This window comes from Strix uralensis, chromosome 27 (genome assembly GCF_047716275.1).
Source record: "Strix uralensis isolate ZFMK-TIS-50842 chromosome 27, bStrUra1, whole genome shotgun sequence".
Classification (NCBI taxonomy): domain Eukaryota; kingdom Metazoa; phylum Chordata; class Aves; order Strigiformes; family Strigidae; genus Strix; species Strix uralensis.
The window spans coordinates 4825501-4843001 of NC_133998.1; the positions used below are offsets into that span (position 1 = coordinate 4825501).

Below are 17501 nucleotides of genomic sequence, written 5' to 3' on the forward strand. Positions count from 1 at the left end.
GCAGATTATAGCAAAAGCATACACAGCTCTGACAAGATCACTGCTTCTGGTCGGATGAGGGCAGTGTAGGTAACATTAGGCAGGACAGCCCTCAGCAGAGAATGAATCAACAAAAGTAGCAAACCAAGACCACCTTGGCAAGACGACCTTAGCAAAACACCCTTAAATTTTTTACTTCTTTTCAGAAGGATCTGTGTTCCAGGATTTAAGCTCAAGCTTCTTCTCTTAGATACATGGTAAAGAGGACAACTCGCTACTGACTCCTCCACAATGAGTCGGGAATAGAGCTGAGATATTAGCAGTTGTCAGTGTCTATAAACGCTTGTGTGATCAGGTCAGATGTCAGAGATGGTGTGCTGGCTGTAACCTTTCATCAAACAGAGGGACTTTGAGACTGAAAAGGGGGGTAGCAAAAAAAGAATTCAGAATTCCAAGGAGGGCTCTGAGAAATCAGGAAAGTACCAACAGACTGAAAGCATCTTAAAGAGTTTTCCAAAGCAAAATTAAACCTTTGTTACATGAATAGATGGTGCAATATGACACTCCATTTCAGGTCCTTTATGAAGTGTGGAGGACAGGAACAAGGGGCTTGATTAAGTTGCATGTGTCTATATCCCTGGAGTACATAGCCTCTAAAGAATTTTTCCTCATGACATTTAAAATGTATTATTTCTCGGGTGTTTCATCTCAAGTAAAAACATTTCATAATGTTTTGTTCTTCCAAATGCACTTGGGTTATAGTCAAAATTGCTTTGGATACAACTCACCATATTTCTGAACTTCAAAGGATTTGTTGTATGTGTGCCCTTGCATTTCAGCAAAGATGAGCCATTCACCAAACACGGGCTGATCAGACAAAGGAAAAGTCATATTTACGATACCTGAAAAAGGAAAGAACATACTGTGAGCTCTGTGTCACTCATCAGCCCTTGTCAAGGATTACTGGACACAACTAAGTATAAGCAGAAGCAAAAGCAAGTAACAATACACTGAGAAAAAAATAATTTGAAACTTACCACAACAAAACGGCTTCAAATTGCTCCACTCTATCATACGAGACCCCCGAGGATCCTGCATAGTGGTTTAGGGATGAGAAACATCACAGTGAAAATGAATATCACTAACACATTTAACTCAGTTTGCAACAAAGAACTTCATTTTGTAATATATACACTTCTCTAACAGCTCAAATGTAACTAACATCTGTCAAAAATTTTCTGAAGATACTTTACCGGGGGGCATTTGCTTTCTAAAATTCAGTACTCATTTAAGGACACTGCTTCTATAACCAATGCACACAAGTAAGCACTGTCAAGTGGCAGGTCTTCCACCTATCTTAAGACACCTATTTTGGAAGGGATGAACTGGCCTCTGAAGATGCTTTCTTTCTATTCATAAAGGGAGCTGTACAACTAACAAGACAATTTTTAGATGACAAAGTCAGATGAAATTAATCCCACTGTTTTTGTCAGCATTAAATCTGTGACTGAATGCAAACAAGAGAAAAGGGTGAATTCTTCTGCTTGCTGACAGCTAAAAACACATGGTTTAAAAAAAAAAAAAGAAAAAAAGACTAGACACAGAAGGAACCTCTCATTCACCTCATAAGGAAGAAGACAGGAGCACCCTTTCCTTGCCATGAATTTCTATTGTCCACTATCATAATGTTTGGGTGCAGAGATGAGATTGGCCCTGCTATATCAGCCCAGCCAGATGAAGGATAGGAGTGTGTCTGCATTGGAAAGAAGGGAGAAATTGAGTGGGACTGTTACATTTATAAACCCCAGTGAATTTAGCCAATTCTTCTCAGGCTGAAAAATGGGAATGGATTTCTGAAACTGAAGTAGAAAACAAGTATATCTGTTGGTGATAACAAAAAAGCAAGACACAAAGATCAGTTAAAGACACAGGGATAGAGATAATTGCATAGGTTACAGTTGGGAATGGCCATAATGGACTCGAAAAGGTACAGACGTGTGACTCATTCGTCTCAAGGCTACAAGAATCTTGTGCCTCGACAGGATACGTGCTAGATGATTGGCAGACAGATACTCACCACCACATAAGCTTCAATCTGAAAAAAAAAGAATAAAAGATGCTATGAAACAAAGCTACTTTTCTGCTTCTTGTGATGAACTGCCAAGTCGACATAAGCAAGGTATGATGCATAAAGTTACAAGGTTTAAACATCTCTTCTTTGCTAAGAGTAGCCTGAGAAACATAGATTTCATTCATGCATCTAACTGGAAAAGTCATACTCTTCATATCTGTGCATTACCTAAATAGAGTGCAAGTCTCTGAAAAATTCTTCTAACTGCTTCAGCATAGTTACACTACAGTGCTAGCAGTACAAAAGTGCATATTCCCCTTCAAAAGTGATGTGACAAATGAAAAAAACTAAACTGTAAATAACAACAAGCAATCACAAGATATGCCTAAACAGGTTAAAAAAATCCAATTATATTTCTGCATAACTGTACATGAGAATAAAATACAGGTTGCCAAGTATTCCATCATATTTACAGTGTGAAAGAAAACAGTATTCTTTACCCTGTCATTGACTGGTCTCAAGTCAGAAGTCACCATAAAGAGGTTTATCAACACTAAAAAAGGAAGAGAGGAAATTTATTAGTCATCACAGCTGACACTGAACAGGGTATCTCATCCTAGAATCTACCCTTGAAAAAAAGTTTTGCTTGAAAGCAGCCCTAAGCAAGTTCTCCAAGGTCACTTTACCTTTCTGCTTGGGTTTATAGACAGGTTTATCAGTCTGGATGAACACTGATGATCCTTTGCTATCAATGGTCACTGTGGTATAGTTGTGAAAAATGTAGCCTTCCTCTGCTAGATGCCGGTTGCCCCAGACTTTCAGATGTGCTTGTCCACGAAGTCCTGAAGGCACCTAGAAAACAGACCATGAGGTGAGGAGCCTTTGAGCTTTCTGGGGAATATAACTGACAGTGAAGTGAGCAAAGAGCAGCCACCTGCTGCAATTCAGTGTAACTATGTGTTAGTAATAAAAAGAAAATTAAGAACATACTAGATATTTTACAATGTTTAAACTTCAAAGGAAGCAAAGTCATACTAAAAACACAGCAGGAAATTCTCTTCTACTCTTTCTTTATCACTCAAGCAAACTGATATTTGATCTACATGTGCCGCTTCCACTAGAGGTGTGTTACATGGGGAAACCAACCATGCTATGGAAGACACGGCTCTACGGATAGAGGGGAAAAAACCCCAAAACAAAACATGCTTGCTTGCACATTTTCAACCAGTTGCTCAGATAAATAAAAGACTTTAAAAAAATACATTATACTAAAAATCACAGATTAAAAAAAACTAGTAACACAGAAATACTATGATAGCAGGTCATAATTCGAGACCAAAAAAACCAAAAACTGAAATCAGCAATAACACTGCAGATTTTATTCAACAGTGAGTTACAGTCTTTGGATAAAGAACTCTATAGCATTTGGTATAGCTGCTGCTGTTTCCTATTACATAGGTCCATATAATACCTTCTTGAAATGAAAGGAATAGATACTTACGTAGTTGTATATTAGCACAGTAAAGGGTGGGGGAGTATCAAACCCTTTCTAGAACCTAATTCCCAGACACAGTTTAACTACCGGCAGGACAGGGCAGTATCATCAGCCACAGAGTAATTACAGAGAAGGCAAAGAAAACTCTTGAGGTATGCCACCGAGGCAGAGGAGATCCAATCAGTCATGGCAGACCATCACCAAGCTAGTTAGACTTCTGTAAAGCAAAGACTTTAATTTACTTATAGGCTAATGCTGATGTAGATGATGCAGTAGGTGCAGTGAAGGCATCTGTGCCGTGCTACAGTGATACAGTAGAACTGTTCCCAAATACCTGGATCCACTGCAAAGAAACAGACCATTTTTCTTATGGCACTGCATAGAAAAAACTCATTCAGACGTGACCAGCATCAGTCAAGAACTAGTGATGCAATATGGTGGGTTTTTCTCCCAGGGTCATATGCTACAGTGATTAGTCTAGCATACTATCCAGAGCCTACAGCTCTGCGTGGTGCTAGCTGCTGCTGTGCCAGAAGCACGGCACAATTTAATATTTATATGATTTGTTCCACCCACCCCCTCCACCTCCCATCAGAGGTGACAACTCCAGAGCAAGTCCTGACTAAGTTAAGAGATCCAACACTTTTAAGACTTGTTCTTCAGTCCAGCTCCATTTTGCCTACATTTGAAGTAATAAACTTCCACTGCAAATCACCAAATGTAATGCATAATATGGCTCTTCCAGTTTCAAATGTTTTGATGGTGCTTAGTCAGCAACAAGACTGAAAACTCATATTGCTTTGAATTTACACCCCACTTTTCAAAGACCTAGGCAGAGGGATGGAGACAAAGGTCCTGCACTAGCATGGAAGCACAGCCAAATTATCTCACAGAAACCATGAAAATGGATTCTTTTTCTTCTGTATGGTGTCACTTAGTCCTACATACAGCAAAACCTAAATTACTTCTTTCAATGAACAGTGAACTCTGAACTGGTAGCGTTTAGCTCACTCCTTGGCATGAGGAAGGGTAACTCGCACAAGGTACAAAGCAGAGGACAGGTTTTACAGGATATCTTTCTGCTGTAGGAATGGCTACCTTTCACTGCACCCCAGATCTCCAGTATCCTAGGGATTCTAATAAACCCAGATATTGCTTTAAAAAGTGTGATTTACTAACATAAGCATATGCAATTTCTGTTTAATGGCTACTGGAACTCTCTACCAGAATTACATTTAAATTCATCATCATTTCACTCCACTACAAATCCTCTTTGGGAATAAGAAGTTGTTCTCATTCCCTCCATCTCTTTAGTATGGGTAAGCTTCATTTTATGGACTATGCTGATGGCAAAAATATCACTAGTGTCAAAGACTAAATGTAGACAAAACTGGTGAAAGTCTATGTTTTTTAAATAACATAGTAGTACCAGAATAACTAGGAGAGACACAACGTTCAATAATCTGCCATTTCTATGAATTTCTGTGGTCTGCCCAATGCTCTGCATCACTTACATAGCAATATGTACTGCCATTCTTATACAATTAACACAACATAGAACTTTACATTGAGCAATGAGCCACAGATTCAGCCATTAATTTTCTTCAGTGGTGTGAGGGCCTGACAGATGAGTTGTGATGGATTAAGCTTTATTCTTTTCACTCTTCCTCCTGTGAAGGTTGCTTCCTCCTTAGCATGTGCACCAGAATGTGACCTGTACTTGTGCCGCAGCCGCTCAGAGAGCGATGCCTGACGTGGTTGAAGGCAAGTCCCTCATGTTTTCATGAAAAACATCTTAAAATAATTGACACTCACCTTCAGTTTAATTGTTCCTTTATCTAAAATGAGAGAGAGAGAGAGAGAGAGAGAGTGTTATCCTTCCGAAGCTAAGGTACTAACATTGTAGACATTTGCAGTTGAGTGAAAGGAGACCCCGTGTCATAGAGCTGCTAACTGCAATACCCCTTCATTATGATTTCATCTGAAGTAATTTTCCTACATTGTGTAAAACAATCTGCAGAGTGAGCAAGTTGGACCTAGCAGAGTTCTCAGAAATAAAATTGGTCCACACTTATTTACAATTTTTGCCCAAGGTAAAGCTGCAAAGAGCTCTATAGTTAGGGAGTGCCACCACGGCTGAGGTTTCAGCACAGGGCATCCTATGCTTACAGAAGTATTTTGCTGTAAAAAGGACCTGGCCTCTTTTGGGACTCGAATAATTCTCAAAACAAACACTCATAGAATCTGTTTTGATTGCTGGATACAGCCATACCTAAGATTTCTCTTTAGCATATGTTGTCCACATGTGCAAGCATCACTCCCTTTGAATTACTTAGCAATTGTCAGCCAATTTCAAAGACGACAAGGGGAAGATAAAACCAGAGACAATCTGTTCCAAGAAAGGAAATGGCTTTTATATAACTCCCAGTTTTTACACACAGAAGGGTTAAAACATGATGTTTAAAGAGCCTGATTGCCTGAGCCTTGTCTACATTACAGCTTACACTGCTGCTAGCAGCAGTAGAACAGCGCTACTGGATTTCATTTTCACTAATGTAAATTCATTCAGTATTAAGTTGGACATCATCAAAACACTTTTTGGCTTTACACACAGGACAGCGAGGTATCTGTCTTGGATTTTAAACACTTATCCAACTGCACAAATATTACCACCTCTCTCAGCAATACTCAGTCCTGAAGATGGGGAGATTGAATTTCCAGCACTCATTTTAAAATAAGGGTAGAAAATGATGATGTTGTTGTAGATTTTATATTTTTCTTTAAAGTCAGCTTATCTTATTCCATATACAGCTCCCCAGTGTCAAACAGTCAGGTTTCAAAAGGGAAGATCCTCACTATAAAACACTTGAATATCAGTTACCTAGGGTCTCTGGATGTCTTGGTGTTCCAAAATTATTGGCCTTGGTGTTTGAGATCATATATGTCAAAACCACATTAGCACAATCCACTGAGAACGTTTAGCAGTAGTCAGTGAATTAAATATTAGTTTGGTTCCAGTTCCATTATCACCTAAAGCAATTCTCTAAGAGACATTGATGTGTTCCCACAGCATCTCAACTTATAAACTAGTTCTCAAGCTCAGAATTACAGGAACTTACCCAGAACTGTTCCATGGCCTCGTGACACAGTTTCTCCTTTGACCACTAACTGAATCTGGACTGTTGTCTCCTTGACAGAGTTAAAGATGGTTACGCTTATAGCTTCCTCTACACCGGCTCGGAAAACAGAAGGTGCCGCAATCAAATAGCCCCTGAGGAGCAAAATTGGAAGCGGATGGTCAAGAAGAGCAACCAGACTGTGATCTTTATTTGTAACCACTTTATGTATAACAAAGGGAAAAGAACAGACTACCTTGTAACATCTTTGCCCCTGCAGGGTCACATTTACGACCACCAGCAGCCTAGGCCTATCTCTAATATGCATAAAATGAACACGGAATGCACACAGAAATGAGCAGAGCCTAAGTGGCTTACAAATCCTTAGTATTAAAATAAAGACAGTAATATTTATGTTTATTGCATATATATAAAAAATTATTTATATACTATATATAAACAAACTAAATATACAACTAGATAATCATAAAAAAGCTGAAGTTCATGAAAGAAGAAGGAGGTACCTGAACCTCAAGTAGAGTTTTGTAGATAATGCCTGGTTTTGAAACAGTTTGGCTACTTCTAACATTTTTGCCTCAATTATTTTTCATGGCTTCATTTTCATAGTTCAACTTGATATACAAAAAAAAAGTGACTCTCAATGCTGATACTCAGCACTTTCTAAATGTCAGGCTCACATACGTGTAACGTGTCTAAACTTCCAATTTATATAGAAACAGCCCAGAAACTGCAGTTGAAAGATTGGGCTCAATTTCTCAGTTCTGCTACCAATTTTTATTCAAACAATTATACCCTGCAAGTTTAAAAACCCCGGCAAAAAGGAATTATTTTAGCAGGCACACACAGTTTTAAAGCCACCCTAGACGACCTCCCATATATACTACAATCCTTGTGTTTCTGAATGGAATCGGTACATTCCTCTGTGCTGAATGGCACTGTGCCATGAACTTGTCAACTAAAAGCATTACAGACTCTGAGCTCTTTGATGCATTGGGCTGTAAGCAACACATTTATATTCTCTTCATGACACACCTTTCTGGGGTTTTTTCTACCCAAAAGGATTTTTTAAAACGAGGCAATTCCTCAAATGACTCTTTAAAGTTCAATTTCTCAGCCCGTGCCTTTCTGCAGTTCCATGAGCCAGGTCGCTTTAGTTCATGATTAATTATCACTTTGGGATGAGGATGATGGTGTTTTACAGCCCCCAAGTCATCTTTTATCAAATTCCAACCCCATGTTTCTCTCTCAGCAGGCCTCATTGCCATGGAGATCCCATTACCCCCAAAGGAAGTTCAGATCTCTGTGGCATTTGAGTTAAATTGCACGGGGTACTTGCAGATTCAAAACCTTATGGTTGCCAGGTTTGAAAAGTCATCAGAACAATAATAACAATAAAAAGTTACTACGTAGCCTGCAAATTCTTGGTAAGAAAGACATAGCTGATCTAGTTGCAGAGGGAGAAAGAGTACCATCTGCATCCAGCGGGGAATGATTAGATTCAAACTGTCACATAAGCACAGCGCTACAGTGCCATATGTGGAGCACATGTATCCACATTGTTCTAAATTGCTGCAACTCCTTCTGAAGTATCAGCCTGTTGACACGGCTATTTAAATCACTTCATAAGTGGCATTTGAATATTAAATATTTAACTTGGCAATTAAACAGTTAACTTGACAGTGACTGGACAGATCCTTTAAGCACATTTGACTAACAGCTCTGTCAGGTTACACCAAAACTTGGCAGGACGTTAAATATTTTCTAGTAAGCAAGTGAAAATAAGTTCTCCATGGCACTCAGTTAATGCAGCTATTCACGATGTTGACGCGCTATAATAAGCCAGGGATAAAGAACAAAGTAAACCTTAACCAAAGTTAACCTAAAGATACTGGAACGAGCTGTGGATTCAGTTTCTAAAAGCCAGAGAACTTTTCCCGCAGTGAAATGTTTCTCCCCGGATGATCTTCCCCACAAGAATGTTTCCCATGCTCTGCGAGAGCGCCCAACATTACCTTCAACCATCCCAAGCACAACAGCAGCCCCTGTGCAACACCCCGGATTCCTTAAATAATTGTTTGCAGATAAAAGCTTTGCAGCCGCTCGCTGGAGGAGCTACAGGCAGGTATTTCTAAGGAGGCTTTTTTCTTTTTTCCCCTTTCCCCACGCTATGTATGCACTTTTGCACCGGCGAGTACAAACGTGCTGCTCGGCTGGGGACCCGCCGCAGCTCGCCTCCCGACCCCGGCCCCTCAAGGGGACTTTTCCCAGACTTTGTGAAGTGGCTGGTGCAGCCACCCCCGGAGCCCCTCGCAGAGCGGAGGGGTTCGTCTGCGTGTCCCCCTCCCCGCCACCCTTCCCGGGGAGCTTGCCCGCGGGCCCGCGAGGGTCCCGGCTCGCCTCCCGGTACTTACTGCCTCTCCCGGGGCTGGGCTGCGCTCAGGCTGCAGAGGGTCAGGAGGACCCCCCAGGCGCAGCCGGGCTCCCTGCGGGGCATGGTGCTCCGGAGCCCCCCCCCGGCCACGGTGCTCTCCGGCGGGCAGGAGGAGCCTTTTGTTCCCGGCGAGCGCAGCCCGAGCTTCCCCGCCGCCCCGCTCCCGGGCTCGGCTCCCCGGTGCCTCTGGCCGCCGCCCCCGCCGCGTCCCCGCCTCCGGGCCGCCCCCTCCTGGCCCCGGTGCCCGCTCGGCTCCGGCCCCGGCTCTTTGTCTGCGGCTCCCCCGCCTGCTCCTGACAGCGTGCACCGGGGGAGGTGGAGGGGGGTGGGGGGGACCGGGCCCCGCACCTCCGCCCCCAACCTCCCCGGCCCCCGCCCGCTCCCAGGTGCGCTGCCCGCCCGGCGCCAGGCCCCGGCCCCCGCCGCCCCCCCGACAGCCCGGCCTGCTGCCCCGGCACCGGCTCCGCGCCCGCCGAGCCCAGCCGGCCCCGCACAGCACCTGCCCGAGCCCTCCCCGCCTTCCTCCCCCGGTCCCCGAGGGTGCCGGGGTGCCTCACGCTAATGCCAGAGCTGCAAAAGCTTCGGGTCCGAAAGGTCCCCCCCCACCCCTGGACAGGGCACATCACGCCCTGCGCGGTCCGGTCCCATTAACTGAGCCTCTGGACTGCGAGGAGCTCTGGCCAGCACTGCCAAAAAAACCGCTTTCCAACTCAAAATCCAGTGGCGGGACTGATGCTGCTCTATCCTCCTCCATCCCTAGGCCCTAACCTGTCCCTCTCCATCCCTCCGTCCCCGCCCGTGGTTCCCGGGGCTGGGGACAGGAGGGGGAGCTCTCACTGCAGCAGAGGGTGCAGCCTGAGAGTGGAGCTCCCAGCGATCAGGGAAAAGCATGTCCAAAGCAACAGCAGAGCCTCAGGGTGACACAAAAAATTAAACGCCACCGAGATACCAAGGAATGATTTCTCCAACCCTTGCTGGAGACAGCCGGGGCAAGACAGCATCCCAGATGTGCTTCAACACAGCTGAACTCTGCCTCTGGGAATAAATGAAAACCCTCAGTGTAGGTTGTCTGAATCATACTTCTCCCCCAACACGACACACCTGGCTTAAAGTAAACTGTGAAGAAAACAGAACAAAAAAAAATTAAGAAATACTATTGTTTTTTCTAAGTTAGCTCCATTGTTTGAACCTCCAATTCCATTTCTTCTAAAAATCACTGATATGGAGCCCAGCAAAAATACAGATTTGTATCCAAAAGACAACTCAATAGTTTACCAAAGGCCCTTTCTTCTAGCTCCTGACAACAGCAAATCAAGTTGCTAAAGTTACTAAACTTTTAAAATTTTTTTCACCCTCTTAAAATTATTTCGATCACCACATATTTTAGCAGTATCAGCACTAGCTATCAATTTCCTGCAAGTCAGGCCATTCCCTAAAAACAGTCATCAAAAAGGAGTGAAGTTTCCCTGACTGCTTCAGCAATAGGACTTCAGAGGCTGATCAGTCAGTCCATAGCCTGTTAAATGGTGCCTAAATTTTTACCTTGTTTGAAACTTATACTAATTTTAATATGACTTCTCTTAAAAAAAAAATCAAACCATTAACTCAGCAGCTTTTTGGTAAGTTCAGATTATCTTCAACAATCACTAACACTGCTAGAGGTGGCTCTTTTCCTACTTAAATCTATCTCAAAACAGTATTGTCTTATTTTTGTGTGGAGGCATAACAAGTCTAGAAGAGGAGGGAACAGATTTTGTCAAATTTTAAAAAAAAGCTACAACTTTAAAAAGTATATCTCACCTGAAAAATTATATTGGACAACTTAAACAACAGTCTCAAATCAAAAGGACTATTTGCAAAGCTCATTATGGTTTTTAGGACTGGACATGACAGTTAAAGTCATAGCCAAGAGTTGGGAAGGTTTTAAAGAAATCACCTATTTAAACCACTCTTATTACATCAGCAATCCTTGACTAATGTTTGTCTACAGATCCTGTCTTAAGACCTGCCCTAATTGTCAAGACCAGGGCAGAGAATTTAAGGGGTTTTATTCAATACAATCAGAACATCAGAATTATGCTCTCACTACTGAACAAGAAATTTTTAAAGATTGTTCACCACCTTGAAAAAGGTTATTTTTATTTATTTTTAATGGGATTTTTCTGGCTATAGCTCATCTGTGGGAGGAGTTGCAGAATGTTCTGGAGCAGTTTTCAGCTTTTAATATTATGTACGCTGAATCCATTTTGCTTGCTGCTGTGCTATTTAAGCACAACTGCTCCTCTCTTGCTCACTTCATTGCTCATGTATCTTCACATGACAAAACAATGCTATGAGAGCTACCAAGGGACTCTTTTGTTTGCCCAAAATTGAAGACACGTGCAAGAAAGCATGAAGTCAAAAAGAGGCCCTCCTAACACATCTTTTCTCTCCATCTTTAAAGTACATGGAGTTTTTCCTCTGATCTCCCATTCCTCAGAAATGTATAATTGTACTCAAATGGTACTAATCTTGTACTAGGAGTTGACATTAGCACTCTCCACAAACCTTGCACTAGCATTCTTTGGGGTGATGTCAGTTCAATTGACATTACACTGGTTGTACATGGAATTAAATCTAATGCCCACCATTCAGATTTTTTAAGAGCAGTATTTTTCTGCAGATGTTTCGCTAGAACATTAGTTTTATCTTTCTTCATGCTAAATGCAACTATGGCACAGCTGAGGTCAATATTTACTTGCACCGACTCTGCCAAACCTAGGTCATGCTTCAGTTTACAAAACTCTTAATAAAATAACTGTTTATAAGGCAACTTAACTAGAAATGGAAATAGCTGGATTGTCTAAATTTAAGAGAGTGGATTCTTCCTTACTGCTGCATTCTCCTCCATTTATTCAAAGTCATTCAAACTCGAGAACCTTGGAGATTGTTTCCTAAGCAAACCAGGTAGGCTTTACGAGAAGCAACTCATCAAACTCTAGAACCTTGGAGATTGTTTCCTAAGCAAACCAGGTAGGCTTTATGAGAAGCAACTCATCAAACTCTAGAACCTTGGAGATTGTTTCCTAAGCAAACCAGGTAGGCTTTATGAGAAGCAACTCATCACAAAGTACATTAAAGTGGGAATGTTTTGGTTTTGTTTGCTTGTTTTGAGACAAACCAAAACCATGCAAAGATAAAGCAAAATCTGGTAATTCCAAATTCTTTTTCAACTTCATCATATTCTCAGATACATCCACAGAACCCTGTATGCCTCAGTATTTTCCTGTCTGCAAAGTAGCCATCCTAACGTCAGCCTCCTCCTAAGGGTAACACCTAAGAGCATGTTGGAATCCTTTGATTAAGGACAGTAAGGAGGCAAAATGAAAATGAAGCACCTCTGCTGTTCTCATGGTAGAGCAGCCTATAACTGATGTACAATACCTCACCAATCAAACCCATGGTTTTGATAACAGTCCTGCAGAGATCAGGTATCTTTTGGCTGAAACAGCATCATGCTTTCAAAAAAATTAATTACCTCTACACTTAATCCATACCTGTTTCTTGAGCAGACCCACAAATAGTTCCTCACAGACTCATGCCTGAGATCTATGGGGTACGTCCAAAAAAAAAAAAAAAAAAAAAATCACAAAGTGCCACTAAACAACCATTCTGTAGTCATCCACATTTTATCTTTGAAAAAGCTCTGGGTAAGGACTTTGAAGAAGCAACAGGACTCAGCAATGAACTGCTGAGTGCAGTAGAGTAGACTTCTAAAATGGAGCTCCATCATCTTCAGCATAATGCTATAATATTTTTGAACACAAAACTGGGTATTTCTACATTTCAGCAATCACAGCTAGAAATTATCATTATGTGGAGTATAACCCTTTTAAATCATTGTCAACTTTTTTAAAATGAGAGATTTCTTCCAAAAGGAAGATTTTTCTATTTGATATTTACTGACTACAAGAAATATCAGGCAATTACAGTCTCTGAAGACTGCAAACCATCTTCTAATTACGAAAGTATGTGCAATCCTGTAAATAAAGCTAGAATCAGCTTGGTCTGAAAAAAAAGGCGGCTTTAGATATCATTACAAACTATTTAGTTACTGAAATGGAATTTTCTGTGCCTGCCAAAATGAATCCTATTCAGTGTGATGCAACAGGTGTTGGAATTCCAGCAGCCGCCTGCAACCCACATCTGGTAATGGTTAGGAGTTTAAAGGAAGTTCTGTAAGGACTGCTTATGTATAAAAACTATTCATCAGTCAAGTCTATGGGCCATATTCACCCACCCGCTTGCACTGTGCATAGTTCAGATTTTTATTTCGTTTACAAAAAACGTAATTCTGCTCCTCGTGAAATTTTAGGAATCTCAGGCACTTGTCCAGGTTGAAAGCGTGCAGGGGATTGGTATGGCTACACTGGTGTGTCAGAAAGGTGAGGGAGGGGCTGCAGTCTATAGAAGGTGTGAGTACACCTATATTGGTTCTGACTAGTTCTAATTTATATCCTGACCACTTGTACATTCTGATCACTGCAGAAGAAAGAATTCCACCCCCACCCCATGTCCCATCTACTTAGTAAATAAACTATATGCAACGTTAAAATTATCAGACAGGTATTTGTCAAAGAAAACAGAGTTAACACTAAGCTCTAAATACTACTAATTCTTAAGAACTGCTACTCACAGCTGTGCCTCCTTTTGCCTTTTTTTTCCCCTCAATTGCAAATTCAAATCAGTAAGACTACTCACAAAAATCAAGTGGTAGGATCACACCATTAATAATTAGCCCTTGTTAACTGCCTCAGCCTGAGTGTTATCACTAACTTGTCACAGAGATGGCCGGACCTAAAGGCACAGAAGATAACACTTATTTAAAGATTTTGAGAATACATGTGTAAATTGTGTACATAAGAAAAGATGCTGCAGTAAAAACAAGGCTGTTAATTATTTAGTTTTGCATTAAGACCTGTATGCACTAGATTTCAGTAGAAGGTGGGTGAAAAATAGAAAAAACAAGTGAGAAGTCTGGCTTTAGAGAAGCCAGAATCATTTGTCCCCCCCTTACCAATGGGAAAACATTCATGTTGGTCATTACGTACTGCCAGAAAAGAATAAGGTCTTAGTTAATTTTTACAGCATTATATTCATGGTAAAAAACCCACACCCATTTCTTTAACTCCCAGTTTTGTTCTCCCTTTGTGTTTCTGTCACAGCCTCCTTTCTGTAACCAGAGATATCTAATGCAGCAACTGATAACTGCAAAGCACGTGTCCTATTGGCTTTGCCATAGTACTGCAGGCTTACCAGCAACGAGGATCATGTCTTTTAACAGAAACTACATCAGTCCAGATACAGAGTGGTAGAAACAAGACTGATCCTGCCTCCTGGGAATACAGGCATCTCTAGAACTAAATTACAAGGAAAGGATAATTAAAGAGCACATTCAAAATAAGAATATAATCTGAGTAGCATATAACAGGATAATGATATTGAGGATATAATTATTAAATAGCTCTGTCAAAAATGTTTATTAATCATCTACAAAACAGGAGAAGCTGATCTTTCAGAGTAGTATAACATTTTAATTGCTGACAGACATTACTGAAATAGTACTAAGAAATCACTGATATGGGCAGATGTTGATTTAGAACAGGAATAGAGCACTGTGCTTAATCTGAAGTGGCTATCATTACGACATTTAGTAAGAAATTATTTCCCAGTTTTCTACTCAGCCTCTACATATGCCTGGTGGAATAGAAGTCTGTGCATAATCTAGTGTTTGGTGGAAGTTTTATACATAAATAAGGGATCTAGAAAGGTTGTGAAGTCTCCACACATTTAAGTTATTAAAAATTCAGCTGGACACCTTCCTAGCTAGAAATGGGTGGAGGTGTCCTTTTATCATAAAAGTCATATTAATTTGAGAAATTTGATTTTGCTCAGTTAGGTGAAGACAAATTTCTCATGACAAAAAGATAGCAAGACAGGGTTAAGGGCTCTCAACATCTTTGGGGACTGCCTGTACAGATACTATACTTACCCTGTCCGTAACATGCTAAAGTTTATAAGTGTACCTACACTGCTCTAGAGTCAGGCTCATAAGCTTCATCCTGGTTTAGCTGGGGATCAGTGCTGCACTCCTATAGTTACTTGTTTACCATTTCACTTACTGAAATACTGTCTAAAAAGTTCTGAACAAATACACAACAAAGCCTGACTGCTGAAAGGACAAAGTGTCACAGACAGAGTATCTTTTTGGGTAATAGTCCTGAAAACTCTACTGTTCAATCAGCTGTTTAATTTCCCACCCCCACATGCAGTAGATACTAAACCAAGGAATTAAGTTTTGATATCTTACAGGCCATCTCCAAACACGTATTATCTATATAAACAGAAAATTAGTTATGTTTTGAGGCAAATTGTTTGCTTCTCTGAGAAATTTAAGATCTTGAAATAGCAGGAAACTCAGTAAGTCTTGCATATACATTATCACAGAAATATTTTAAAAGAAACTGATCAGAGGCCTTTGAGACTGCTCTGCAAACCTCGTCCTCCATCCTTGTGCTTGCTTTTCAGACCACACACAAATGCAGCGGAAGAAACAACCTAAAATCATTTCTGCGAGTTGAACAGGAATGCTCACATAATCACTGGAAATGCTCTTAATTGGTGTGGCTCAGTGGTGCATTTCAGAGCTGTTAGATCTTCTGCCGCTGTGGAACTCTTTTCATGTCCTGGCAATCACAGTCCAGCCAGCAGTTTGTTTATCATATTCAGTATGAGTTTCCGGATCTCCAACAAAGTGGTATTTACTCCAAGGCAGGGAAGACTGCAGTAATCCAATAAGTTCTCATTAGCCTAAAATGCAGAAACATCTGCTGGGGTCATGAGCTGCTTACTTGCTGCTGATGAGCAAAGAATCAGTTCCATTTGAAGCTAGTGTGAACAAAGAATTGCAAGGTTGGGGGGGGGTGGTGAAGAGATAAACGGGCCTCGATCATCGCCTGGGCGCAGCTCCACCATAGTGCACCCCAGGCAAAGGGGGATGCTGCTCCTTCACCTGGAGCCCCGGTGACCCTAGTGCAGAAAACACAGGAATTACAGCAAAAAATGCTTTGACTCAGCCCTCCTGAGCTGGTGGGCAAAACGGTCAGGCAACACCAGCGTACCTGAAGAGAATGTGCTCAGAGCTCCCCAAGAAACACCAGAACCCAGACAGTACAAACCTGGCTTAAAATTATCTTTGCCAATTGCTTTTTAGACAATTAGGATAATTTTGCAAGGGACAGATACTCACATTTCTGTGCTCTCCCCCGCCTTCCCACCCAGGCTCTCAGATCTAGCTTGATCATGTCACAATTCCTTTCAGTTTTTGGCAGGGGAAAAAAAGCCTCCCCCCGCAAAAGAAAAAAGCACCTTAGGACACATGAATGTTAACAATTGGTCAATAAGAACTGGCCCAAAAGAGGAATATATAGGTCATAAATACTGCATAAGTTCAGAGAGAACAAAATCTACATTGATACAAGTTCTAGAAGTGAGATTATTAATGTTAGGTAAAATAAAAAGAAGATTGATAACCTGAATAAAAAGACCCCTTAAGTTGTTTAGGGTTCCAACTGATTAAGAGCACGTGACATTGTCAGAAAATAAGTGGAAAATACAAAATAAGTGGTGTCACATCTGTTTAGCTCCTGCTTCAGTGATTCTGCAGTTCTTTGTTGTTGTTGTTTTGTTTGTACAGCGTTAAAATGGCAGCATCTAATTCTGCTGTTATTTCAAGGTGGAAGAGCCTAAAACACTTCTGCAAAGAGCCAGAACAGAACCACTTAGAAAGAATGTTCAGGAAAATCAAGATGGAAAAGTCTCTGTTCACAATAGTTTAAAACCCTTTCCTGGAGAGGCTGAGCTGCTTTTTCTAACACTTGTTCTATCGTTTGTACAAAGAATTACACAAGTGTTCAGTTTAAGGAACAGATCGGCTAGAATGCTCAAATGAATGCTTGTGATTCTTCTGAAACAATGGGCGCACATCCCCAAGCACTTCATTGTTTTGTACACGCAGTTGGCCTTTAGCTCCAGGACTCCCACTTTGCTTTCGGCTTGTTGTACAGATGATGACTGCCACCTGCAGCAGCAAGGATGAACTGCTTCGCCAGAAGACTGAGCGCCTTTAATTGTGGATCACAGCAAGTGGAACCTTTCTCTGCCACCCTTCTTCAGAGAAGAAAACTAAGAGCATTCCACTTCACTTTACAGTGAAAATTTGTATTGCTGTCTGTTGCTTAAGTAATATTTGGTGTATATATATAGTGTGTATATATATATACACCCCCCCACACACAATAGTATTTCAATGGTAGGAAGTCACTTGACAGAAGAGGATGGGTTTAATTT

General features: G+C 41.2%; 1 protein-coding gene across 1 annotated transcript in view; it reads right to left on the bottom strand.

Moving 5' to 3' along the window:
* CPAMD8 (C3 and PZP like alpha-2-macroglobulin domain containing 8) overlaps positions 1 to 9274 on the bottom strand; it is a 57509-nt gene extending 48235 nt beyond the window's left edge. The window contains exons 1-8 of the mRNA XM_074851572.1: positions 9094 to 9274; positions 6665 to 6816; positions 5361 to 5383; positions 2737 to 2902; positions 2551 to 2603; positions 2057 to 2074; positions 1017 to 1071; positions 768 to 881 (exon numbers count right to left, since the gene is read on the bottom strand). Coding sequence (XP_074707673.1) covers positions 768 to 881; positions 1017 to 1071; positions 2057 to 2074; positions 2551 to 2603; positions 2737 to 2902; positions 5361 to 5383; positions 6665 to 6816; positions 9094 to 9176 — 664 coding nt within the window. The 5' untranslated portion in view covers positions 9177 to 9274. The remainder of the gene's footprint in view (positions 1 to 767; positions 882 to 1016; positions 1072 to 2056; positions 2075 to 2550; positions 2604 to 2736; positions 2903 to 5360; positions 5384 to 6664; positions 6817 to 9093) is intronic.
* Positions 9275 to 17501: the final 8227 nt, after the last annotated feature.